The sequence below is a fragment of the Manis javanica genome, chromosome 6, assembly GCF_040802235.1.
Source record: "Manis javanica isolate MJ-LG chromosome 6, MJ_LKY, whole genome shotgun sequence".
In the NCBI taxonomy this organism is placed as follows: domain Eukaryota; kingdom Metazoa; phylum Chordata; class Mammalia; order Pholidota; family Manidae; genus Manis; species Manis javanica.
Window position 1 is genome coordinate 44,596,767 of NC_133161.1, and position 25,158 is coordinate 44,621,924.

At 53.3% G+C, this 25,158-nt stretch overlaps 1 protein-coding gene across 6 annotated transcripts in view; it reads right to left on the reverse strand.

The window, feature by feature from the left end:
* Positions 1-10,436: 10,436 nt before the first annotated feature.
* The window catches only part of GHRHR (growth hormone releasing hormone receptor), a 34,309-nt gene continuing 19,587 nt past the window's right edge, over positions 10,437-25,158 (reverse strand). The window contains exons 3-16 of one of the 6 annotated variants that reach the window (XM_017665199.3): positions 24,890-25,088; positions 24,500-24,728; positions 22,067-22,169; positions 21,835-21,942; positions 21,021-21,118; positions 19,826-19,923; positions 18,927-19,059; positions 17,373-17,526; positions 17,020-17,080; positions 16,387-16,456; positions 15,616-15,908; positions 14,878-15,007; positions 14,212-14,253; positions 10,437-12,466 (exon numbers count right to left, since the gene is read on the reverse strand). In XM_017665199.3, the coding sequence (XP_017520688.2) occupies positions 12,344-12,466; positions 14,212-14,253; positions 14,878-15,007; positions 15,616-15,908; positions 16,387-16,456; positions 17,020-17,080; positions 17,373-17,526; positions 18,927-19,059; positions 19,826-19,923; positions 21,021-21,118; positions 21,835-21,942; positions 22,067-22,169; positions 24,500-24,508 (1,422 nt within the window). In that variant the 5' untranslated portion in view covers positions 24,509-24,728; positions 24,890-25,088 and the 3' untranslated portion in view covers positions 10,437-12,343. Of the gene's footprint in view, positions 12,467-14,211; positions 14,364-14,876; positions 15,008-15,295; positions 15,424-15,615; positions 15,909-16,386; positions 16,457-17,019; positions 17,081-17,372; positions 17,527-18,926; positions 19,060-19,825; positions 19,924-21,020; positions 21,119-21,834; positions 21,943-22,066; positions 22,170-23,973; positions 24,729-24,889; positions 25,128-25,158 lie in introns of those variants that run through there. The other 5 variants (XM_017665203.3, XM_017665195.3, XM_017665196.3 and 2 more) reach the window with 5 other exon arrangements.

A 25,158-nucleotide genomic window follows, 5' to 3' on the forward strand; every position in this document is an offset into this window, starting at 1 on the left:
TTCCGACAGGGAGAGAGTGATTAACGACATGGAGAAACAGGTCACCGTGTGTAGTAGTGGGTGCCACAGAGAAGACTGTGAAGTGAGGAGGTGGTAGATGTGCTGTGGCTGCGGCTGGGGTTGAAGAGTGCCCCATAGTCTGGGGCCCACTGAGAGAAAGGGGTGAGCCTCCCAGCTGTGAGGGGAAACTGCTTCAGGTGGTGGGAATAACAAGCGCAAAGGCCCTGGGGCAGGAACCCACCAGGAGGTTGGTAAGGCTGCAGCCACATGTGCAAAGGAAAGAAAAAAGGAAGTAGTTCAAAGAAGCAGAATATCTAGGCCTTTGTAGCTCTGTGTAGGCTGCTGTGAGGCTCTCAGCATTTTACCTGAGGAAACAGGGAGCTCCGAGGGTTTGAGGGTTTGGTGAGTGAGACGGTTTTTTCTAAATCACAGAGCTCTGAAGGGATGGGAAGATGGGGGAGAAGAGCACCCTATCCTCTGACTCCAACCCTGGCAGGGACCCAAGTCCAGCTAAGTCCACACTCAGTGCCCCCTCTCTCCCCCCACACCTCTGTGAAGGAGAAGCAGCACGTGGAAGCTGTCAGCTTCGAGGGCAGAGCCCTGGGCCCGGAGCTCGGACCAGGGCAGAGGCTAGGGAGCCAGGCCCGAGGGGCAGCCTCTCTGGGCTGTAGGCAGCTCCGTGAAGGGTCGGGCCTCCATGTGACTTGTGCTCTACAGCACGAGGAATGCGGAGTCTGCCCCCAGAGCGCCAGCTGTGGATTATGTGGGGAAAAGGAGAAAGGAAATGAAAGCCTGGGAGGGGCAGTTGTGCAGGCCCACGATTGCTCAACAGGGTCAGCAGAGTCAGGTCCAGGCTCTCCCTGGTCTGGTCCCCGCCCCACACCCCCAGCAATCCTCCACAAGTCACCCTGCCACGGGGTCACAGGAGTACAAAGCTGCTTCCAATTAGGTCCACAGAATCACACAGGCCCTCGGGAGAGGGGGACTCTCAGAGCATCTTGGCAGCAGCCACCATTTGGGGTATAGAGGGAGGAGGAGGAGACCACGGAAGTGGGGATGGAGCTCAGGGCACATTCTGATGGCTGCCTGCCTGGGTCCCCAGGGCGCAGAGGCAGTGCTGCAAGCAGGTGTGGAGAAGGTCATGCAGGCCTGGATTTGAACCCACTTATGAGGGGTATGAGCTGCACTACTTTGAGCCAGCAGATGAAGCTCCCTAAGCCTCAGTTTCCTCATCTGTGGAATGGAGAGAATATGCTACTTACATAATCAGGCTTAAAAAATGATGCAGGTGCTTCACACAGAGCCTGGCCCACGGCAAGCATACATTACACAGTGGTCCCTTTCGTCATGGCTCAGCCAGTAAGGTGACTTCTCTCTCTGCCTGCGCCCCCGAGCTGGGCTTGGCTCATCAGGGAGGGGGCAGGGGACTTCCAGGTTCAGCCTGGCAGGAGATCCTGGACTGGCTGCAGTTGATGTAGGAATCTACACGGGACACAAAAAGTGAGAAGGTCACCTGTAGGGTTGTTCCTCAAATTCCTTTGACCTCATCCACAGTGAGAAGCACATTTTTGTTGTGATTCAGCATAAACATTAGTATGTATGAAAAGTGGAAATGAAAGTTTCATGAAACAGTACTTACCCTCACTAGACATGATATACTCTATTTTCTATTCTCTTCCATTTCATTAAAAACAGAGGGCTTATCACAGCCCAAACACAAAAATGATTAAGGAGCTAGTGTGAAATGTCAGTCCAGGGTCTGGCACTTAGTCAGACTCACTATCAGCCTGTGGGGAGAATGTCCATAGCCATATGACTGTCCTCTTCAGGTCCCCAAAGGGCCGCTGGGAGGCCCGGCGAGCACATGCAGGAGACAGGTGCTCTGAGAGACAGCTCCGACCCCCCAGGAGGTCCTTCTGCCAGGTGAGCTGTCCTCAGGGGCCTGCTGGGACACAGACAGGAGCACGCACACCAGACAGCCTGCACAGTGGGTCTCTGGCCTGGGAAGGACCAGGACTTGGGTCCCAGCATAGGCAGTAGGGCATGATGGTTAGCACAAAGTCCTTGTGTTTGCTACCAGACTGCCCGGGTCCAATCCTGTCTCCATGTCCTCCAAACTACACAGCTGTGGGCCAAACACTTAACTTCTCTGTACCTCAATGTTGTCATCTATAAAATGGGGATGACAGTTCCTCAAAGGGTTCTTCATGGAGTGTGTGTGGGTGTGGGTGTGGGTGTGTGTGCATATGCGAGTATATGTGTAAGTGACCTAGAACAGTCCTTGGCACTATTATTATTTTTATTGTTCAGTGGCTGGAGGTCAACCCAGCTGTGTGCCAACACATGCCACATGCAGCCTCTGGTTCAAGCTTCTCCTGCATGGACCCCACACAGTGAGCTGGGTTCTCCTCGAGACAATGGGGGTGGGGATGCTGCCCAGCCCAGGCAGCAGGCACTGTTGTGCACCCTGCCCTGCCCTCTCTGAAGGAGACCCCTGCTATGCAAACTCAGCCAGGCCCCTCCTGGGCCCCTCCATAGACACCATAGACACCACCCATTCTTCACTAGTAATCTGCTCACTGGTCTGGGGAGGCGGAGGCAAGTTCTCAGGATGACAGATGGATACGTCTGGGGCCCGGGGCCTGCGTGGGGCCACAGGGTGCAAGAGAAGGTCCTCAGTGGAAATCCAAGTCTGGGCCTGCAATTTTACACTGCCCCTGCTCCAGCCCCCCACAAGAACAGGGGTAGACTGGCACCCCTGATGTTAGGGGCTGTGCGGGGGGGGGATGGGCCACCCTGCCCCAGAACAGGCTCCCTAAGGCTTGCTGTTAGTGTGCTCAATTCACTGTGTTCTCCCTGGAGGGATATGTGGGTCCCACAGAGCCACCTTCACCCTAAAGTGTTCATGGGAATGCTACAGACCACGTGACAGGTGGGACGCACTATTTATAGATGCAGGGGCTTCTTCCCTGTGTTTCTCAACCAAATACTCAAAACCAGAGACCCAAACCTCTCGTGGGACCCATTCCCACTTAACACACAGGTCTCCCCTTGCCCAGCCCAAGATCTTGACCCTGGCGTCAAACGGCCCTGCGTTCTAACCCCAGCTCTGCTGGTTACAAGCTTTGTGACCTGAAGCTCATTACTCAGGCTCTGGGAGGCCCGGTCTGGCACCAGTGCTGTCAGGACCATACCTACCTTGCAGGGCCTCTGTGAGGATTAGATAAAGCGAAGCACGGAATTAGCTCGCACAGGGCTTGACTCTTCTTGGTGTGTGACCAGTACAAGAGGCTTTCCTCCTCTCTCTGCAGCCCCTCTGCCCAGTCCCCGCCCCTGCCCTCCCCAGAATCCCAGCTCCCAGCACAGCCTCCTCCGAGGCTCTTCCGGGTGCTTGGCTTTGCAAGCAGGTCTTATGTCAGCAGTAAGGGCCTTAATTTTAGTTCTGAGCTGGGTAATTTCCCATGATTACAGGCCTGTCAGTGTAGCAAGAGCAGCAGCTGCAGGGAAGCCAGCAGGCCTCGTCAGGGCAGGGCTAGAGCACATGCTCACACACGTGCCCACTCACACGTGTGCACAAGCACTGTTCTGCCAGGCCCAGAAAACCAGGGGACCTCAGCCAGGCACCGGGTCCTGCATGTGCCCATGTCGACTCCTGTAGGAGAGGGTCTACACTGTACTTGTGCACACACAGCCTTCCCTGCAAGGGATGGTGGGACAGGAAAGACAGGAGGATGGGGAGAGGGAAGGCTTTACACAAGGACTCACCTATCCCCTTGTTCCTTCTCCCCCTTGCCTGTGGTGCCCAAGGAGGAGCACCAGAAAAAGGTTGCCCCATCTTTGCTGCTCTGAGACCTCCCAAGGCCTCTGTGTGAGTGCGTGTGAGTGTGTAGGTGGAGTGTGGGGATGTGAGTGTGAAGCAGGTCAGTCAGTCAATAAAGTTATTAGATGACTACTGTGAATCTTGGTCCTGTTTGGAGCTGCAGATATGGCAGCGAACAAGACCATAAACATGAAAGCACATGAACAACATAGAGCTGCCCTCATTACGTGCAGACCCTACAATTGTGCATTTGCCTGCTAGCTAGCATTATGTGCACCCAGCGCTGTCACGCCCAGGGCTGCCATCAGTGTCGGACATGCATGGGGCCGGAGTGGCTGATGCACTTGTCCCCAGCACAGGCTGAACAAGGCAACACCTGCCTGCTGGGTTCAGCTCTCGTACTGTAAACAAGTGTCCTCACAGTCTGTTTAATGCCATGGTTTTCACATTTTTGTGCTTCTTCGGTGAATTTGCTGTTTAGAATGGCCCCCACGCACTGCGCGGAGTGCTGCCAGTGTCCCTGAGCGCGGGAAGGCTGTGATGTGCCTCGTGGAGGAAGCACACAGGCTAGATAAGCTTTCAGTTGTGAGTTCTGCACTGTTGGCCATGCGTTCAATGTTAATGAATCAACAATATGTGTTAAGTAAGGTGTCTGTAAACAGGAACCCACATAAAGCAAGGTTCTTTGTTGATCAGTTGACAAAAACTTAACTCGTGGCTTACACGAACCCACCCCATGCTGCTCAGAGGACCTACAGCTTTGCATTTGCTCACTCAGTGCTTATGGCAACTTTGTAGAAAACCACGTGCAGTGAGAATAGACCGTAATTACACTTGCCATGAAGAAAAGGAGGGAAAGCAATACCATGGTGAGTGATGTTACTAGGCAGTCAGGACAGGCCTCTCAGGTGGCATCCCTGGTGCTGAATGGGGACCCAAAGGCAGCCAGCAGTCATGGGGACACTGGGGGAAGAGTGTCCCAGGCAGAAGTTGTGCTGCAATGAGCACAAGCTCAGGGGTCTGGGGTCCCTGCGAGGCAGGTGTGTCCTGCACAGAGCCTGGGGGACAGGGGAGGCTGGGGAGGCGGGCTGGTCGGGGCCCCACTGGACCTCGCAGTCACTGGAAAGCAGCCTTCTCCCTGCTCACTGGGAAGGGGTGGTGCTCTGGTCGGGCCACAGCCTGTAAGGGCCCACAGGACAGCAGCTGGGGGTCTGTCCCAGGGGCCCGGGGCCATACAAGGGAAGTGATGCTGAGTCTTCAGACCTCCTATCAGAGACTCCAGAAACCCCCTGGGATCTGGGTGGGGGCTGCTGACACTCATAGCACAGGGGGCCAGCAGGAGGGGCTGCCCTGAGGCCCCACAAAGTGGGGCATGCCCCTGGACAGCCCTGAGAGCTGTGGGGGAGGCAGGTGTGGGGCTGGGGTGGGGGGAAGCACAGGGGTGTGAGTCTTGCAGGTGCCCGGCGTGCAGACCTTCCTGCCGAAGCTGGGGCAAGGCCTCGAGGCTCCTGAACTCTCCAGGCAGGGGTTCACTGGGCCCTGCCAACCTTCCCCCATCCCGTCCTCCAGGAAGCTTCCTGTGGTTGAGCAACACAGAGCTAAGCTGAGAAACCTCTACACACACACACGGATATTCTCTTTCTGAAAGTTCTAATTCAATCAAACAGGTCATGTGCTCTGAGCCTCCCCACCTTCCATGTCAGCTGCTCCTCTTCCCAGGACCTTTCCCTTCTTCAAATCCTATTCATCTTCCTTTCAGACCCAACACACTCTTGGCTCTGCCAGTAGGACCCTTCTGGCTGCTCTGACCCTTGGCTGACCTCTGACATTTGAACCCCCGCAGCCCTGCTCTCTAAGCCTGTGTACCACTCCCAAAAGCAGGGCTTCGGTCTCCTGATCTCTACTCTCAGAGACCTGCAGGCACAGCGCTAGCAAGAGCTAAGAAGCCTAAGGCTGAGGCCAGGTTCAAGGTCAAGATTTCTGCATGGCCCAGATTGAGGGCTGAAGCTCTGTGCAGTTAGGCCTCTAGCTGGGCCCAAGTTTGGACTGAGGAAGGGTCTGCAGAATGGGGGTCAGGACTTAGCCTGGAGTCAAAACCAGGACTTGGAGGTCTGCCTGCGCTGAGCCAGCTGGTGTGCAAGGCAAATGCTCCCATGGCCGCCTCACACCCCATGGAGCTCGGGGCCCAATGGGATGAGAGGCTGAGGGGGCCCTTCAGTCTTCCTCCGAGGCTGGCCCGGGGGTGTTTGCCAGGAAGGGCCCTGCCTGTAGATCTGTCCAGTGAGAGCTCAGAGCTGCTCTGTGCCAGCACCACGCCCAGCTGGGCTCTGGCCACTCCGGTGCCATGGTGATGGCACCACTGCCAGCCTTTCCCAGCCCCGTAACCATGGGAATGTGCCCAAGGCTGCAGCTGCTTCTGTGATGCTGCTGAGGCAGGGAAATGGCCTGCCCATCAACCCCATCCCTACCACCCATCCATCTGATCCGATGCTGGGGATGCTGCAGGTTCTGTGACCCTGGGTTATGTCATCCCACCTGTTGTTCCCCACCCCCACCCCCATGCACACACACACACACACACACACATACACAGCACCCTGTCTCTGGAAGGGAAGCATGGGTTAGAATGGTCTGGGGGGAAGACAGGGAGGAAAAAGAGAGAGACACACACGGCTGTGCGGGATGGGCAGAGGGAACTAGAGGAGAATTCTGACAGATGGGGAAGCTGGCCATCTGGATGCAGTGAAAAGCTCCAGCCACCTCTCGCCAGCCCCAGGACCCAGATGTCCAAGATCACCGAGACAGGCCAGCAGCCCCAGCGGCTGTTCTGTCACTTCCCACAGCTGGAAGCTGGGGCCCCATAAAGAGACAGGAGACAGAGAGAGAGACAGAAACAGAGACAGAAGTAAAAAGCGATAGAGACTGAGAGACACAGAGCAGGACAGCGCCAGAAGAGAGACAGCCACGCAAAGAGATTCACACAGAGGAGAGATGGAACAGAAGCTCAAAAAGAGAAAGAAGTCCCAAGCATCTGCCGTTTTTAGTTCCTTGCTGTTTTCCAAAGCCTGGCTCTGCCTCTGAAGGCAGCCTTCTTCCTCACAGCACCAGGGCCTGGGCCCCTGGTGACCCCAGATTCTGGAGGGTGAGGGTCTTCTCAAGGGTGCTGGGCTGGACACACAGGGCCCTAGAGGGCAGGGCAAGGGCTGGGGTCTCTTCAGGACCCCTACCACCACCTGCCCCAGGTTCCCCATTTACATGCCCCCTGCCACCACCTGCCCCGGGTGAATGCTCCAGTCCCCTGGGACTCCATCTATTCCGGGCCCCTTCTGTCCCCATCCACACCCCACAACACGCAACTCTCTACTACCGTTCCAACCTAGGCCTGTCTTCTCAGCTCCCACCTGCTCCTTGGCATCGAACTGAATGTCTCAGTGAGCCCCAAGCCTACCGTGCCCGCACTCAGCTCCGGCTCCTCTTCATTTCACACATCAGTTTGTCACCCAGTTAGACATGCTTTGCATCTGTCCTAATCTTTCCTACAACCATTCCCCTAACCAAGTGTCCATTTTCAGTCTCCCTGCTTCTAGTTGATGTCTCTGCCAGAAATTCAGTTTTCACATAGCAGTCAGTTTTATGTTTTAAAAACATAAGCCTCATTTTACACACACTTCCAACAGCCCTTGGGATAGAACCTTCTTAGCATGGCTTTCCCAAACCTGCTTGATCTGGGTACTCTCCGTCCCACTCTCATCTCGGGCTGCCTCTCCTTTCTCACTGCAACCCAGCCACAGTAGCTTACTTACAGTTCCCCCCAAACTCACATGTCTTCCTGCTTCGGGGCCTTTGCACATGCTATTTCCTCTACCTGGGATTTTTATCCACTTCACTTGGCCAACTCATTCTCATGGTTCTAATCTCCACTTAGATGTTACCCCCTCCAGGAAGCCTTTTTTTCACTCCAAGACTAGATTTGGTCCTCCAGATATTTTTTCTTTCGGTGTGCTATTTCTCTTTCATACACCTTTCACCATTATTATGCAGTTGTTTGAGTGGCATTATTGTCTTCCAGTACTAGACATCTGCCGTGTTTGTAGCCAGCCAGCATATTCTGAATGCCCTTCCTATGTCTGAGGAACATGACACACTTCTCAGACGTCTAAGGTGGAAGTCAGAACCGGCTCTCACAGCCCACTCCCCACACCGTGCAGCGAGTCAGGGTCAAGACCACGGCCATGCTGTTAATTGTCACCCTGTGAAACTTAGGTTTGGAAGAGAGCAACAAGAGGCTGTGTCCTATTCCTTCCCTCCTCCAGGGAGGGCCCCCTGTGCTGGCCAGACCAGCAGCCCCTTCTTCCACCAGCCCTGTAGGCCCACTCCACCCCAGGCAAGGCCCTGCAAGTCCTGAGCCCACCTCCAGTGTTGGCACCTCATCCAGGGAGCACCTTTAGCCCAGCCAGGGCTCTTGGCTGTGCTTGTTGTGCCACCTGGTGGCCATGTTGAGCATTGTTGTTCTCGAGCCACATTGTCTGCAATCCAATATCCCTGCTGAAGAGCCCTCAGAAGTCCCCTGAAGACAGACTCCTGCTACAGATGGGAATTCCAAGGCCCTGAGAAAGAAAGGGCTTACCAGTCAAGGGATTGGTCCAGCAACCCTCACTGTAACCCCAGTCCAGGTTTCCCCATCGTGGAAGAGACTAGAAAACTGTCAGTAATTTGAGACTCCAGTTTAAATTGGAAGGAAGCAAGGAGCAGACTTGTAGTGATAAATGAAGCTGCTAGGGAAGGGATAGACAATTCATAGAGCAAGCTGCTACTTCTACCACTGCTAACCACCAACTAACTGCTAACTAACCACTAACTAACTGCTAACTAACCACTAACAATAACCTCTAACTACTAACACTAACCACCAACTAACTGCTAGAACTCACTACTAACACCATTACTAACACTGCTTAAACTCCAAGAGACCATTCTGATTATCAGCTGACAAAGACATTATCAATGATAATGATGATGAGAAACAATCACACTTACACTGCTTGTGCAAGAACACGCTGGGCCAGCTTTTCTGGGAGACAGTTTACCAACAGGAATTAAAGGACATTGTATGCATTGCATCAGCTCAAAAATCCCAGATCTCAGAGTTTATTCTGAAATTTTCATCCCTTTGAAATGCACATGAAGAATTAGATGCAAGGACATTTGTTGTCATAATTATTTACTTTAAAAATTGGGAGCAATCTTCACTAATAGATAATAGATGACTTGTTAGACAGTAACTGGCTAGGTAAAGAATATTAGGTAGGCTTTACAAACTGAGTGTCAGAAAAAATGTTTGCCCGGCTCTGCAGCAACATCCACTTACTCTTTTTTAGTAATTTCATATTGAGATATAATTCACATGTCATATATTTCACCCTTTTAAAGTATACAATTCTGTGGCTTCTAGTAGATTCACAGCATGTGTAGTCATCACCACTATCTAATATTAAAACATTTTATCATCCTTGAAAGAAATCCATCAGTAATCAGTCCCCATTTCCCCTCCTCCTACCACCTAAAACCTCTAATCTACTTTCTTTCTCTGTGGATTTGCCTATTCTTGGCCTTTCAAATGAATGAAATTATATAATATGTGGCGTTTTAGGACTGGCTACATTTACTTAGCATGTTTTCAGGGCTCATCCATATCACATCATGTGCCTGTATTTTATTTCTTTTTATTGTAGCATATTCCATTGTATGGATATACTTCATTTTGTTTATCCCCTCACCAACTGATGGGCATTTGGGTTTGGGGCATCTTTTGGCAATTATAAGTAATATTGCTATGAATATTCATGAACAATATTTTATAGACAGGTTTTCAATTTTCTTGTCTATATACCTAGGAGTGGATTTGCTGGGTTATGTGATAACTCACTGTTGGACTCTCTGAGGAACTTCCAGACTCTTTGCCAAAGCAACAGCATCATTTTATATTCCCACCAGCAATATATAAGAGTTCCAATTTCTCTACATCCTTGATAACACTTATTATTGTCTTTTTTTTTATTTTAGCCATCCTAGTCAGTATGAAACAGCATCTCATTGTGGTTTTGACTTTCATTTTCCCAATGACTAATAATATTAAGCATCTTTTTGTGTGTTGTTGGCCATTTTTATATCATGTATGTTAATTTTAAGCATAAGGAAGAAGATACAAATTGATAAATATAGTATTTAGCTCCAGGGGGAAGAATGTTCTCAGCCCAGGGTGAATCCCATATGAAACCAAAGAAACCAAAATAAGTCAAGGGAAAGGGTAGCTTGAGAAAAACTCTTTATTGCTCATAGCTTGCTCAGATTCACTAGCTAGGCCCCGCCCTGTATGTCTCCTCTGCCTGCCGCTTACACTCGGCCTCCTCAGTGTACTCTCTATTTCCCACCTGCCCCTTCTGGGAGAAACTCCATTGGCGGGTCCTTGGTGACTGGCAGACGCCAGACCAATTATGTAGCAGGAATGGAGAGGAGGAGAGAATGGCCCTTGTCTTCCACCCCTTGCCCCAGAAGATGCAGGGGGCTGCAGTGGTAAACACTTATTGATATGTAAATGGTAAGGCCAGGTGGGAGATGCTGGAAATTCTGTAATTTATTCCATAAGTATGATTACAAGAAATTTCAAATGTGCAGAGAAAAAAATCTTTCAGGAAACACACAAAAACATCAGTAGTTATTACCTTTGGTTGATGAGATTATGGCTGATTTTTATTTTCTTTCTTAATCCTTTCACTATCTCCCAAATGCCATGCAAAGAGTAAGAATTACTTTTATGATGTGAGACTAAAGGAAGACTGCATGACAGGGATTTTAGACAGGACCACACCTTGACAATTGTCTAACCAGGAAGGTGCTGGGCAGGTACATAACATGGCCAACAATGTGACTTGGGTTTCACATGGCTGCATCTCCTTTCACTGGAACCCTTGTGACTATAAGGAGGAAGGTGTCCATCAGAGGACAAGTGGTAGGCAAGATGTAAAGCCAGGACAAGCTTTCTGGAGGCCAGGGAACAGAGCTGAGTTTTGGAGGGCAGACCCGCTGCAGGGAGACCAAGAATAGGAAAGATCTCGCTCTGACCCACTGCATCCCTTTCCACCTGTTCTCTATACTCAAATCTCCTTCCATCCCCTTCAGTCAACAAACATGTGCTCAGTCGTCATTCTTCTCCCTCCTGCCAAGGAGCAGGGGAGGGGAGGGATGGCCCTTGATGATGTGTGACATCAGGGGCCCTTATTTGGGTCGGGGGTGGCAGGCAGCAGGCTGGAATCCAGGAGGGCACACAGCAGAGAAGACATAAGAGAAAAGACCTAGAACTGAGGAATCTCCACCCTACAGAAAAATAAGGAAAGGGACCCAAGCAATTTCTAGAGCAAACCCAAAAGGCTAACGAGCACAAGATGAGATGTCACGCTCATTAGTCATCAGAGAAATGCAAATTAAAACAACAATGAGGTGTCACTTTACACCCATTTGACTTGCAAACATTTAAAAGCTGGGTAATGCCAAGTGTTGGTGGGGCTGTGGATGGGAGAGTAGGTTTTGCAGGCATTCTGGAGCGCTGCTGGCACGAATTCCTCACATTAAGAAAAGGCATAGCTGACTGACCCGGCACTTCCGCTCCTGGGTACGTGTCCCAGAGGAAGGCTCGCTCGCACAGTTCCAAAAGGGAGCAGGCCTGTGAATGTTCACCCAGAGAGAGAGGACAGGGCCAGTCCCATGTGGGCGATGACACACCATGTGGCACCATACGGCAGTCAAAACAAGGGACCAGATGAGCACACAGCAACATGGGTGGATCTCTTACAAGCACAGTGCCGAGGAGCAAAACATTAGAAGCAGGATAAGGCATATATCCAACAGCATTTATGCACATTAAAAGTACAGCCATACACAAAACACTATATATTTTGCAAGAACACGCAGAACGCAAATATTCACATTAAACACCTTGGAACATTTGCCTGTTGGACAGGAATGGGAGTGGAGGTAGGGACCAAAGAGAATACATTTTGAAGATAAATCAAGCAAGCAGATCCCTGCACAGGCAAAGGATGCTGGTGTAACATGAACTGAGAAACAATAAGCACACTTCTGCACCAGAGGACCAAATAAAGGCTGTAGGCCCCTCCCCTCTAGAGGTGCACATACACTCCACTATGCCTCCATTCATTTACAAGGTCATTGGCTCCTGCAGCCTTGGGAGAGGGCCCAGACTCTAGAAGGAACAGACTTCTAGAGAGGAACAGAGCCAGAGGAACCAAGGAAGTCAGAGGTAGACGCACAGGGGCCTGGGAGGAAAAAGTCAGGTGTGGGACAGGGGGCACAGGCTGCACCTGCTCAGGGCCAGCAGCAGCTTGTGTGGGACACGGCCTGAGGACTCTCGGGGCCACCAGGCCCTCTTGCTCCTCCAGAGGGTGGGGGCCCCAGGAGCTGTCCAAGTTCGGGTGTAGACTCTAGTTGTATGATGTGCCCAGCATCTTACACGGATGTCAGCACCTTTGCCCCTGAGCGGGAAGGCATTGACCACCTGGGAAGGGCCCTCCGGGCTGGCAGAAGCTCAGGGTCATGGCCATGCCACCTCCGTGAGATCTCAGTCCTCACCTTCAGGGACAAAGAGAAGTTATTAGGAAGGTCCCATCTCTGCTTCTGTACTCAGCCCCAGTGTGATGAGGGTGCAGGAAGAGACAGTGAAGGAGAAATAGACACATGAGCTCCTGGGGCAGGAGAAGCCAGGGTTGGCTCCTGCTAAGTACTACCTCTGGAGGACACTACTTCCTCCTTCCTGTGAGCGTTTACAGCCACCCCCTCTAGCTCCTTTCTTACCTTTTAGCACTGCCTTTGTCAGAGTCCAATTAAAGACACTTACGGGAGCTCTGTCCTCCCCGACTGGTTTAGACCATCCCTGCACTGGGGTTCAGTCCTGCCCCTGCCCCTGCCCACTGAACGGAACTGTGACTACTGGGAACCTGCCCAGAGAAGATGACCTGAGGGGAGAGCGAACTCAGAGCTCTGTCTAAGGAGCTGAAGTCGAGGGGACTGAGAGTAACCGGAAGAAAAGCAACCAGGCCGGGAAGAACTGTCTATAGCATCATGTCTCCAAGGGGATGTTGGGGTCTGAGAGGGCTGAGGCTATGACCCACATGATGGTGCTGAACTTGGGCTGTGGTGAAAGACAAAGGGAGACAGATTTTTATCTAACGTAAAGGTGAGCTTCCCCACAGCTGTCTGACAACTGAAAAGCTATAGATGGGTAGTAGGTACCCTGTCACCAAGGTATGTAACTACCTGGCTCCCAAACACCTACTGGGACACATCCGTTCACAGTGCTCTAAGAAAGCCCCTTTCCCAGGACCCACCAGCCTCAGCCAGGGCTGACCCTCACCCCTCCCAGCGTCCCCAGGGCCCGTGAGCAACTACACTCATACTGCAGTCCTGTGTCTGCACCAGACACAAAATAAAACTGTGAGACTTGGAGAGCCTGGGGTGGGAGCAAAGAGAGTCAAGCAGGAGGCTGCCAGTGGGAGACAGAAAGACAGCTGAGGGGAAGCGCTGCTGCACAGCTGGAAGGCAGGGGTGCACCCAGGTCTGGGGCAGAACAGAGCCCAAGGCAAACCCACGGCCACCGGAGAGGGCCTGTGGCTCTGCCTGCGCACACAGAGGCTGGCCTGGTTGTCAGGGCACTTCACTAAAGTCTCCCACCTCTCCCCAAAACGAGTCTATCCTAAGAGGAAATGCAAGACACCTTCCAGGGGAATGCTTTAATTCGCTCCTCTCTGCCATCTTCCTGTATTTCTACACCTGTATCAGCAACATCTCTTTCATCTGTTCATGTGCATGTTCACCTCCATTGGGTCTTTTTGTCTGCCTCTCTCCTCCAGGTCCCTCACTCCCTCTCAGTGTCCCTGGCTCTACTCTCTATGTCCCCCCTTTTGCAACCTCTGATTCTATTTTCATAGCTCTCTTATGTCTGCTTCTGACTTTCTTGGTTCTTCTGTCTCTCCCAGAGCTGGCTTATTCCCTTCCCCAACTCTCCCTATTGTTCAGTTTTAGGAACACAGAATTGGGAGATCTCTTTAGTCCACCCCTGTGAGAGGCATCCTCTACCCCTTGCTGAATGGACAGTAAGCTTGACCCAGCCCAGAGGAGGGTTGGATAAAAGATGTTTACATGAAGTATTCAGGTTCAGCTTGATCCAGAAGCTCAGGACAGACTGAGCTTCACAGAGGATCACATAAATCAAGGACTGGACTGAGCTTGGGTTTACAGGGCATTGGCAGCAGGGAGGGGCCCTTAGGACTAGTGGAAGGGAAGGCTTGATGAGTAAGGACAGCCTCAGAGCTACATACCTCTTGGTTGAGGAAGCAATACAGGACGGCAACAATGAAGCCCTGCGGGGCCAATGAGAAAGGACTGCATCAGGGTATCTTTTCGTGGCCTCAAGGCATCCACAGTCTTTCTTCTGCCTTTTCCTGCACAACCCCCAGGCTGTGGTCCAGGTCTTTGGTAAAAGGGAGGGTAGATGCCTTCCTTACAAATTATGTGCCAGGCATATTATCTAATGTGATCATCATAGCAAAGCTGTCAGAGCCGTTGTTAGCCTATTTCTCTGATTTTCTTTGTTTCTACATCCCCAGAACTGAGGACAGAGCTTGTCACATAATGGGTGCTCAATGATGTGGGTGAATGGATGGATGGGTGAGTGGGTGGGTAGATGGATGAGTATGTAGACAGATAAGTGGATGATGGCTGGGCTGATGATGGGTGGACAGGTAGGTGGATGGATGATTAAATGGATGGGTAGATGGGTGCAGTGATAGAAGAGTGAATAGAGAGTTAAATGGATGGAAGATGGACAAACAGATGGATAGCAGAAGAGATATATGCGTGACTATAAGGAAGGATAAACAGCTTAGCAGCCATCACCCTACCATGAAGTCAACCAAGTCAGTGGGTGGCAGGACCTCCCTCCTGCCCAAGCACTCGGAGGAACGAAGTGCCCGGGGAGTCCGCACCTGGAAGGAGCCCAGTCCCAGCTCCAGGGGGAGGCGGATGCCCAGGCCAGCACTGTCGGGCAAGAAGTTGAAGATGATGTAGTGAATTCCAAACAGTGGGATGAGGAGAAGTGTTGATTTGGAGAGACGCCTGTGGGAGAAGACAAGTCCTAGGCACCCGAGGCTGGAGTTAGAAATTCCCACATGTCCCCTGCCTGCTCCTATTCCCCACTAGCTCCCCATATAGACTCTGTGCAACAGCCACCCTGGAGAAGTCCATCCTCCCCACATGCACACTAGGCTTCCTTACTTCAGGACCATGTATTCTGCTGCTCCCTCTGCCAAATGCTCTTGACTCAATTTGTTCCAGGCAAAGCCTATGAATCTTTTAATTCTAGTTCAAAGACCTCTTCCTCCAGGAAGTCTTCCCTGTCCATACCTTGCCCCTGGCCCTCATTTGAAAAGGTCCTCCTTCCATAGGCTCCTGTAGCAATTGATCCCAGCACTCATAAGACTTTCTGGCCTGGTGACTGTTTGGAGCCTCCATCCTCCCCACATTGTGATTTCCTAGAGGACAGGGACCAGATCTCTTCTCTGTTTGGGACCATAGGGAGGAATATGGGACCAGTATCATGAATACCAGATCATGAATGAAACAGAAACACACTGACTTCCATTCCGGGTATGTCCCCAGTAGCCCCCAACATGTGTGCATGCAACACACACACACACACACACACACACACACACATATGTTACCAGTACTGAGACTGGCTGTGGAGGCTGCCCTGAGCTGGCTCCAGTTTCCTCAGCAGGATGCGGATAATATTGAGAAAAAGACCGAAGTTCACCTGGCAATAGAGATGCAGAAAGGTCAGGGTCAGGGGATGGCCCTGGTAACCTGGGGGCGGGGACTCTTTGGGAACAAGAAACCCCAAATCCTTGAGACACAGGGATGTGCCAGTGGATGGAAGTGCAGACTGCTCTAGAATTCGTATCCTGGAGACTGGGAGGTCCCACAAGGGGCTCAGGGTCCTGCTCCCTCTGTAGTCCTGGAATCAAGAGTGAGAGGTCAGGCCTTTCCATCCTGCCTCCAGCACCTCCCAGGGTCTTCTCTGGCACAAAACATGTAGTTCTCACTTTGTAAAATTGCTAAGCTGGGAAAAATTGACTAAGGCAACACAAACCAGTCCTGGCCACCCTGTGGTCCGCGTGGGAGCACGTGGTAGGTAGAATAGCGCTCTTTAGCCTTCTCCCACCCGAGCCTCACTGCAGGGACAGATGATCTGCAACCAGGGCACCAGGCCCATCAAAAGTATGAGCAACAGAGGCCTGAGTGCTGATCCTCTCGCCCCCCTGGTTTTACCGATGGGGTAGTGAGGTCCTGGGAGGGCCTCACGGAGACTCCGTGGCACAACCTACGCATCTTGACTCCCAGGCCGGAGTCGTGTTTTGTGCTGTGTACAGCCCCTCAGGGGACCCAGGGAAGTTGGCTGAATAAAGCAGAGGACACTGGCCCCAGAGACTGACCCCAACAGAGAGGACGATGGGCCCTTTGATGATCCACCAGTAGGGGGAGCTGTTGTCCAGGTCCCAGCACCTAGGGAGAGGGCAGGCGGGGGCTGACTGGGGTGCCAGCAATGCAGGTGCTGGAAAGCCCTTTTCTGCAGTAATCCATGCACGTCATCCCCCCCTCCCCCCTGCTCTACTTACTGGCCTCTGGGCTCCTGTTTCTGGTACTTGAGACTTCCAGCCTCCCTCCACTGCCCATCCAGCCTTGTCTCCCCTCTCAACCAGTTAGGCCCTTCCAAGAAGCACCCAATCGATATTAGGTTCACCCTATCTCTTCAACTACATGGATGAACCTCCCAAAAGTCAGTCTGTTTGTAACACTTCCCCTGTTGCATGAAGCCCCCACCTCGCCTCTCCCTGAGCACCGCAGCCCTAAGAATCTGAGTTCCCCTCCTGCCAGGCTCATGCCCCTTCTACTCTATCCACGGACTGCCTCCCCATCTCCCACCAGTCCACCCTGCAAGCCTGAAAGCAGAACTGGGCTCTCCTCCTCCTTTCCCCAGTATGGAGATTAGCCATGTTGCCTGACTGTCCAGCCCACACCCAGTGGGGACCCAGTTCAGGCATGATGAGGTGGCAACACAGACTCACGCAACATCTTCAAAGGCCAACTTGCAACCCACCCACGTGCCAGTGAAGAGCAGGGGAAGCCCTGTGGGGGTATAGAGAAGGCATGAGTAAGGACTCTGCATCCTGGGCTCAGAGACCCACTCCACCTCCTACCACCACTGTCAGACACACAGAGCACTATGAGGATGGTAAGAGCCCGAAGGTGGGACACATGGCCCCATTATCCAACATCTGCTGTAGGACTCTAGGCTGTCCTTCCCCGCCTCTGGGCCTCAGGTCATCATCAGTAAGCTGAAGGGGCCCAGTGTATGCTCCCTGGGCGTTCCAAGCCCTCTGCCCCCGCCACAGAGCCCAAAGCAGCCCTCCATGCTCACCCCAGCCAGCAAGAACCAGCCACCAGAAGGCTCTCCTTGTGCTGGGCGACGTGGAGGCTAAGAGGCAGGTCAAGTAGACAGCTTCTGCCAACAGCCAGCTGAAGTTGGTCATGGTGGTGAAATGGGAGGTAGCCACAGAGACCTTGCACAGAACCTGTGGGCCAGGGGCCTGGGTGCTTCAGAACTGGGATGCCCAGTGGAGCCCCACCCAAGGGTCCCCTCCACCTCGGGCTGCCCCAGAGGGGATGTGCCATGTAAGGTTTAGTGAAGAGCACAGATTTGGGATGCAAATCTACCACCTATTATCTGGGTGACCTGAGCTTTTCATCTGGGGAAGAAAAAATTTCCAATACCAGTCATGGCCTCATTAGGACTAAATGGAAACTTGTGAGGATGAATTGCCACAATCTTCACTTTCCCCCCTTCTCTGCTGAGCTCAAGTCAACCTAGAGCTGTGGATATGCAACACCACTTAGCCATGCCCAGCTCCATCCTACAAACATACACATAGGTACCTATGCATCCATTCACTCACTACATGACTCTCAAATCTGTCACAGGTGGGGAGCACCGCCTTGGAGCCCGGAAGGCCCAGGCTTGGCTCCAGTCCCCCCTCTAAGCAGCTGGATGACGCTGCCAATTGTCCATCAGCTATAAATGGGCCTGAAATGAAAATATATGAACGAAATAAAAGGTGATATATGTAAAGCACTTACTGTAATGCCTGGAACCTAAGTTCTCTCTATATATATTATATTACGTCTTTCATTAAGATCATCTGTTGAATTTGTTCATTCACTTATCTGTTCATTTCCAGCACATTCTTAGAGCAGTGGGTAGGTGCTGGGCCTCCACACTCGGCCCAACTTCCTCTTACTCTCAGTCGCTACTCATTCTCCCACCTCCCCTCCCTCATGATGACTTGCCTCGTTCTTGGACAAGTACCAGGCTCTCCTGTCTGTGTGAATTTGCTCACCCCATCCCTCCATTTAACATGTCCCCACCTCCCCACCTCCCTATCTCTGCTGCCCACCCAGCTCCACAGCCTTCTCCTCCATGAAGCCCTCCCTCTCTTCTCCTCTCCCAGCTCCTGAGCTCCCTCCCACTGGCAGTCTCATAACCTGGTGCATTCTGTCCCCTAGGCCCCCTGGGCATGTCTTGAGGGAAGGACCCAGCTCTGCCAGGCTCCTCGCATACCCATGCCCAGCCACAGCCAGGTGATGCTCAGGGAGGTATGAAGTGAGAGGGCGGGGTAGGGGGGAGAGTGGTCCAGGCTGGAGTACAGGACGGGGCCTGGAAAGGGGGGCCCAGAATATGGAGAGTAGCATATGGGAAATGACCGGGGCTGGCAGCCTGGTCTACGAAATGGCACGGGGATTTCAGACCTGACCGCAGAGAGGGGTGGGACGGAGGAGGGTGTTTTTCGGTTCTCTGATTGGCAATGCTGGAGCCCCAGGGTCAGCACACAGGACGGGCAGGCTCTGCATGTGCGCCTAAGTCTCTAACCCAGCATCCTTTCCCGCCCCACCCCAGCGCCTCCAGCCACGGCTGTACCGTGGAGAAACTGCAGTGGTCCGTGTTCTCGCCTTGGAAGAGGGTGGCATCCTTCAGGAACACAGCGGCTGCCTTGAGGATAAAGGTGGTGAACAGCTGGGTGTGGATGTAGTTCCGTGGACAGTGGAGCCTCCTGGGGGGCGGTGGGGAGGGAAGAGGAACAGGGGACAAGTGGGAGAGGGGCTTCTGGTGTGCTCACAGCAGGCCTGGTGAGGCGGAGCAGCACAGGAGGTGAATAGAGTTGAGTGGGATTGGCCTGACGTTAACTTGAGACTTCAGTTTTAGCCTTGCAGAACAGCTGACCAACCAGTGCCCTGGGCTCAGTGTAGGTGAGGGGACAGAGGGTACTAGTCCCTGCCTTCAGTGAGCTCACGGTCTTGGGGAAAGGGAAGAAATGGCAAGGTGCTGCAAGGGGAGCCCCTGGATGACCGGAGAGGTGGGGCTCATCCCCCGAGGCAGGAAACAGCACGGCCTGGGCTGTGGGCTCAGACTCTCCGGCCTGATGTGGGGGCTTAATAAGGGCAACGGTCAAAGGGCTGGAACAGTCAAGCGGGGCTCCACAGAAGTAGCAAAGAGGATTCTCAAAGCAGGTGGGAGCTGGGCTTTAAATTTTTGACAGATTTAAACACATTGAGAAGAAAGGCAGCAGGCATTCCAAGCAAACAGAGCAACTTCACAGGAACAAAGAAAGGTACAGAGACAGGAGTGAATTCTGGAGGGTGAAGGGGTGAAGGGATGAAGGGGTGGGTCTACACGTGCAGAAAAGGAAAAGAAAAGTTAGAAAGGCCATGGTGCCTGGATCTGGGAGCCTCTTGAATACCCAAGCAAAGAGTCACACCCAGTGCTATGGACAATAGGGAGACAAAGAAGGTTCTTAGCTGGTCACGAGGATGGCGAACCTGAGAGCAACTAAGACGGCGATGGCCACGGAGAGAGCTACGACAGAGATGCTGTGGCCCAAGGTGTAGATGATCTTCATGGTGGAGAAGTAAGATTTCTGGGGAGAGTAGAGGTGGACAAAGTCTCAGCAGCTGAGCCTTCGGGAAAAGGGAGGCTTGACAATCAAGCAGGTGAGACTCTAAGCTCTACCCTGAAAACTCCCCACTGGGAGCAGGCGTGTCCACAGGGACCACGCAAGCTCCCTCCATGAACAGAAGCATTTCTTTATGTCCTGTCTTCTGCCCGCCCTGCTGGTGTGGGAGGGGGTGGCGGCAGGGAGAGAAATGCCAAACTCTCACGTTGCTCTGAGGATGGGAACAGGCAGGCGGTGGCAGAAACTATTTCCCTGGGGAATGGCAAAAGCTCGAGAGCAAACTGGGCTTATTTACGGCATGCAGCTTGCTCAACTGGCTTGGGCACATTGACATCTCCAAATAAAGGGGACAGCCAGGGAAAGCCACAAGGAAAAGCTCTTCCCATGACCAAGTCCTTGAATCAAAGTCCAGCCTGGATCCCGGAGTGAGATAGGAGGTACAGGCCATGGGACGGGAGCAGGGGCCCAGCCCCGCTGAGCAATGCAGGCAACCTCAGATTCAGTTTTATCATCTGAAAAATGCTCAGACTCACTCTTGCCTTTGCGGGGCTCAGGAGAGGATGTGGGATTATGGGTGTGGAAGCAATTTACAAAGGCCCTGCTCGAATTGGAAGCGTGAGGTGTACAGGCTAGATTAGGGGGTCACTGCAACCACTTCTGAGCTTGAGCTTCCCTCACTGGACACACCACAGCATGCACACCACTCCACAGAGTAAAGACCAAGAGGGGGAGGGGCTTGCCCAGGGTGACTAGGGGCCTTCGTTTCCCTGCAGTCCCTAGAAGCTCCCTGCCCGAGATGCGCCTGGGTACCGAGAGGGTATGCCACCGAGATGGTGGCCAGCACACCTCTCACCCTGCCCTCTGCTTCTCTCCTAGCAATTGGGTCCATGTATTAACCTTGAAAAAATTAGCAAAAACCGTCCTCTCTCTCACACTCTTCTGGAAACTGCTATAATTCCTATCCCAACCTGTTGGCTTCACTGGAAATGGTGGCAGTTTTGCAGTCCACCCATACAAACATCTGTGACGACCCTTCCTCCAAGATGCTAGGAGCCTCTTACCTCCTCAGTTAACGTCTCCAGCGGCACAGGGCAGGCCACAGGGTAAGGCGGGAAGGGCTCAGACCAGCCTGTGACAGTGCAATCCCGCTTCACAGCCCCTGGGAGGTGAGCAGAGGTGGGGAAGCAGAGATCTTATACCAAATCCTCCTCTCTCCCCAGGAGGGGTGGGGGAGCCCTGGGCCATCGAGTGACACTGGTAGGGTTTGCACAGATGGACCCTCTCAGAGGCTGTTCCAGGTCCAGCCTGCCTGGGACACATTCTGGGGCCTTCTTATCTGGCCTCAGTGTCACCATCTGTTAAATGGAGAGAATCATTCTCTTGAGGAGTAGAGCTGTAAGTTGGGCCCCCAGTGTCCAAAGGGCTGGGGGGAAAGGAGGCTCTTTCTGCCCCCAGAGGGATTGTTTGCCCCAGACACTCAGGCCAAGGAGGTGAGGCAGAGCAGCGCGGTGCCCTCCCACCCCGCCCTCACTAGTCACAGGCAGGATCTTAGCAGGCAGGCAGATTCCACCCCTGCACCCTCACAGCCAGCCTCCAGCCACACTGGAGAACATTCACTTGAGGCCGGGCCCTGGGCCTAGCAATCCCATGGTCATGCATCCTCACCCCCTGTGCCATTGAGGCTCTTGTTCTCCCCAGGCCACAGGTCAGGAGGCTAAGGGTCAGGCTTGCCCAAGGTAACACCAAAAAAGGGGAAACTGATGTCCAAACCCAGGTCTCCCTGCCCCCAAGCCAGGGATGTGTCTGCCATATTCTGGCACCACCAGATGAAACCACCTTACCTCCACGCCCCACCACTGCACCCAGAGCCCTCACCTGGCTCTGAGCTGAAGTGAGAGAAGAAATCTGGGCAGGGAAGAGTCACCCACTCGCCAGGACCTGCCATCGGCCAGCACAGCAGCCCATCCCAGGTCCTGGGGCAGCCTAGGTAGGGGGAGGAGAGCAGAGGGCACTCAGCCTGGGGCAGGCCCATCCAGCGTTCCGAGTGATGAGGCTGGAGGAGACAAAGGAACCTGAGAAGCCCTCTCCTCCCGCCGCAGCCTTGTACCCAGGGTGGTGTTGGCCATCCCCTCCACCGTGTGCAGACAGGTGCCCTCATCCTCTCTCAGCTGTGCGATGAAGTCGCACTCTGGATGCACGTGGCCCAGTACCTGCAGGAAAAGCCCACGGAATGAGCCAAGCCAACTGGGACTCCTTCTACATCTCAGTCCACCTTAGGCAAGAGACAAAGCCCCATTCACTCCTGTGCCCCTGCTCCTGAGCACAGGGTCTGGCTCACAGCACTTACAGGCATGCTGGTGGAAAGAAGGAAGGGAGGGAGGAAGGAAGGGAGGAAGCAGGTGTAGATGAATGCTTCCCTCTTTCATTGATGTGAGTAAGTTCTGGGACACATCAAATCAAAGCTTTCGGAAGCTGTCACGGAGATGACCGCCTGTATACACACCTGTGTGGTGGCCTTTCCCCTGTCCCCACTTTCTTGCCCCCTGTTCTGCACTCCCGCTCCCTGGAAGAAACTTCACAAAGTACCTTGGTAAGCAGAATAATGCTTCCCACAGAAAAGGTCTGCACCCTAATCCCTGACCCTGGGGGAAGTGCTATCTCACATGGGAAGAGAGACTTTGCTGGTGTTATTGAAGTAAAGGTTGTAAAGTGGGCAGATTATCCTGGATGACCGGGGTGGGCATGAGGGTCCCTGTGAAAGGTGGGCAGGAATGTCAGAATCAGAGTCAGGTAGGGAGGGGTGGCGATGGGAGCAGAAGGGTGTGAGTGAGTGTGTGCGAGAGCGAGAGAGCACGCTTTCACCGTGGTGTGTGCACAGACGAGGGGGACCGGGCCCTCTCTCTGCAGAGGACAGGGCCGTGGAAGTCACCTGTATTGCACCCTATACCAAGCCCTTGATAAATCAGATCCCACTCAAGGCACAACAGCTCTGGGGAGCAGATAATACTCCCTTTTCTTACAAAGGAGACAAGTGAGGCTCAGGGAGGGCAGGGAATTTGCCCAGGTCACACAACTAGTTTCATGGCGCCAAGATTCAGGTCCAAAGGCCATGAACCTAGTGGCAGGTCCAGGTGGGCCTTGGGAAGCATGGCAGCCCCCTCCCTACTGCCAGTGGAGGAAGGACGAGACCTCAGTCCACATGGGCATCCAGGAGCCCCCCGAAGCCGGGCTTCCCACCCAGTACCCTGGGGTCTCCCCTCCTGGTCCTTGTATCACCTGCAGTAACTCCTGGAAACCACACTGGGAAATCACAGCACATTCAGGGAAGGCCCCTGCCCCGGCCCCCATTTTCCAGCATCCTAGGCCTCTGAGCAATAGCAGGTTGCCCAAAGCGTCCCCAGCTCCAGGGCAGAGCATGAGAAGAAGAGTCTGCCAGACGCCAGCAGGAAGCAGCTGTTCTCTTACCACTCAGGAGCCCTGGGTCCCTGGTGGCACCCTCTTAAAGGGCAGCAGCCAAATGGGAGTGGGGCTCCAGGGATCCTGGGAGAGGGAGGGGTCTGGAGACCTTGTCAGAGGAGGTGTGTATGGAAGAATCGGGGGCATCTGGCTTAGAGAAAGTAGGACTTGGGGTCCAAGGGGAGGGCCTGGCTGCCTCCCTGATTAGGAGGCACTGTCTTGAGATGACAGACAGACTCTCTGTGGCCCTCGGAGGGACATACAGGCCCTGAGGGAAGCAACAGGAAGGCAAACTGAGCAGAGCCTCAGGAAGGACGTTTTCATAGCAGAGCTACCCTGGGAGGGCAGCCTGCCTGGGAAGGGGAGCATGGACGGAGGGGGCAGTGGCATCTGGAGTTCCCCAAGCCGTGGCTGCCACTTGCTCGGTAGGGAGAAGCTCCCGGGCTGGGGGAGGGCTAGGGGACCCCACTAGGCTGCAGCTGGACTGCTGTATTGCCCTGCAGCTCCCAGACCTGGAGCCCAGTGGGAGAGGCAGGAGGTTCTAAGCTGGCTACTCACGATTGGCAAAGAGCTCAGCAAGCAGAGGACACAGGCTCCCCGCACCCCGCTGTCCATGGTGGGGGCTCAGCACTGGCTCCCTCAGTCAGCTCCGTGAGCCCTGCCTGCTTGCCTTCCCCACTGTCCCCTGCCGCTGGCTGCCACAGCACCCTTTGCCTCCCCTTCCCAGGAGGCTGTTTGCATAGGCAGGAGCCAGCAAAGGGGAGAAAACTTAATATTCACTGGATTAGGCTGAATAGTCACAAGATTGCAGGACACCATGCCCAGCACAAGACCCTGGGGTGAGATTATGTGTCTCCAGAAAGGAGGGGCTGAGCCCCCCCAACTCTGGGTGTCTATCATGATAGAAAGCACCCAGAGAGGGGACAGTCACAGGACACTTCTTGCCCAGTAGGTCATTATTCTTCAGCACTTTCTTCTCTTGAGTCCAGCCCTCTGCTGGCCCACACTGGAGAACTCCCCCAAAATGAAGGAGATTCAGAGAAGAAGACCTGGGCCTGCCCTCAGGGAGCCCCAGTTTTCCAACCTCATCCATGGGGCTGGAAAGTGGGCTCAGGGCTGGAGGGGCCTATTGGCAGGAGCTCCTTTCTTTCCCCGGCATGGATGCCAGGCTGGATCGCAAGGTGAAGTCCTCAGATATCAAGGCTCTGAACTTCACACGGGGGCTTGTCAAAGTCTCTCTGGAAGTCCTCATGGCAACAGGGAACAATGAGGCTGAGTGGGAGGCTTGCAAGGGTTTCATGAAGCCGGGCCACCTGGATGGGGTAAGACCACTGTAATGAGTAGCAGAAATGAGAGGACTTAGGTGCTGCTCCAGTTATTTTCAACATTCATTACCTGGTCATTGTTATTATAGTTTTAGACTTTAAACTGTGGAATCCCAGTGGGCCAAGCTAAAGACAGTGTTGTAAGTTACCTTGGATCTTGCGCAGCACTGAGATTTGCAAGCCCACTTTGTCTCCGAGGGCCCTGGATGCCCCAGCACCTGGTAGGCCCTGACATCTGTGTGCAGGTCTGCATTCCCGGAGCTTGCTGGGCTGGATGCTGCTGACACCAGACATGTTTACAGCCTGACTCGAATCATGAATGATGCAGGCTCCTCGCCCCCGCCACATCTGGATTGAGGAATCATTTTACATCAGCACGGCTTTATTCTTCCATTTGTATTCATTGTCAGCAAAATGT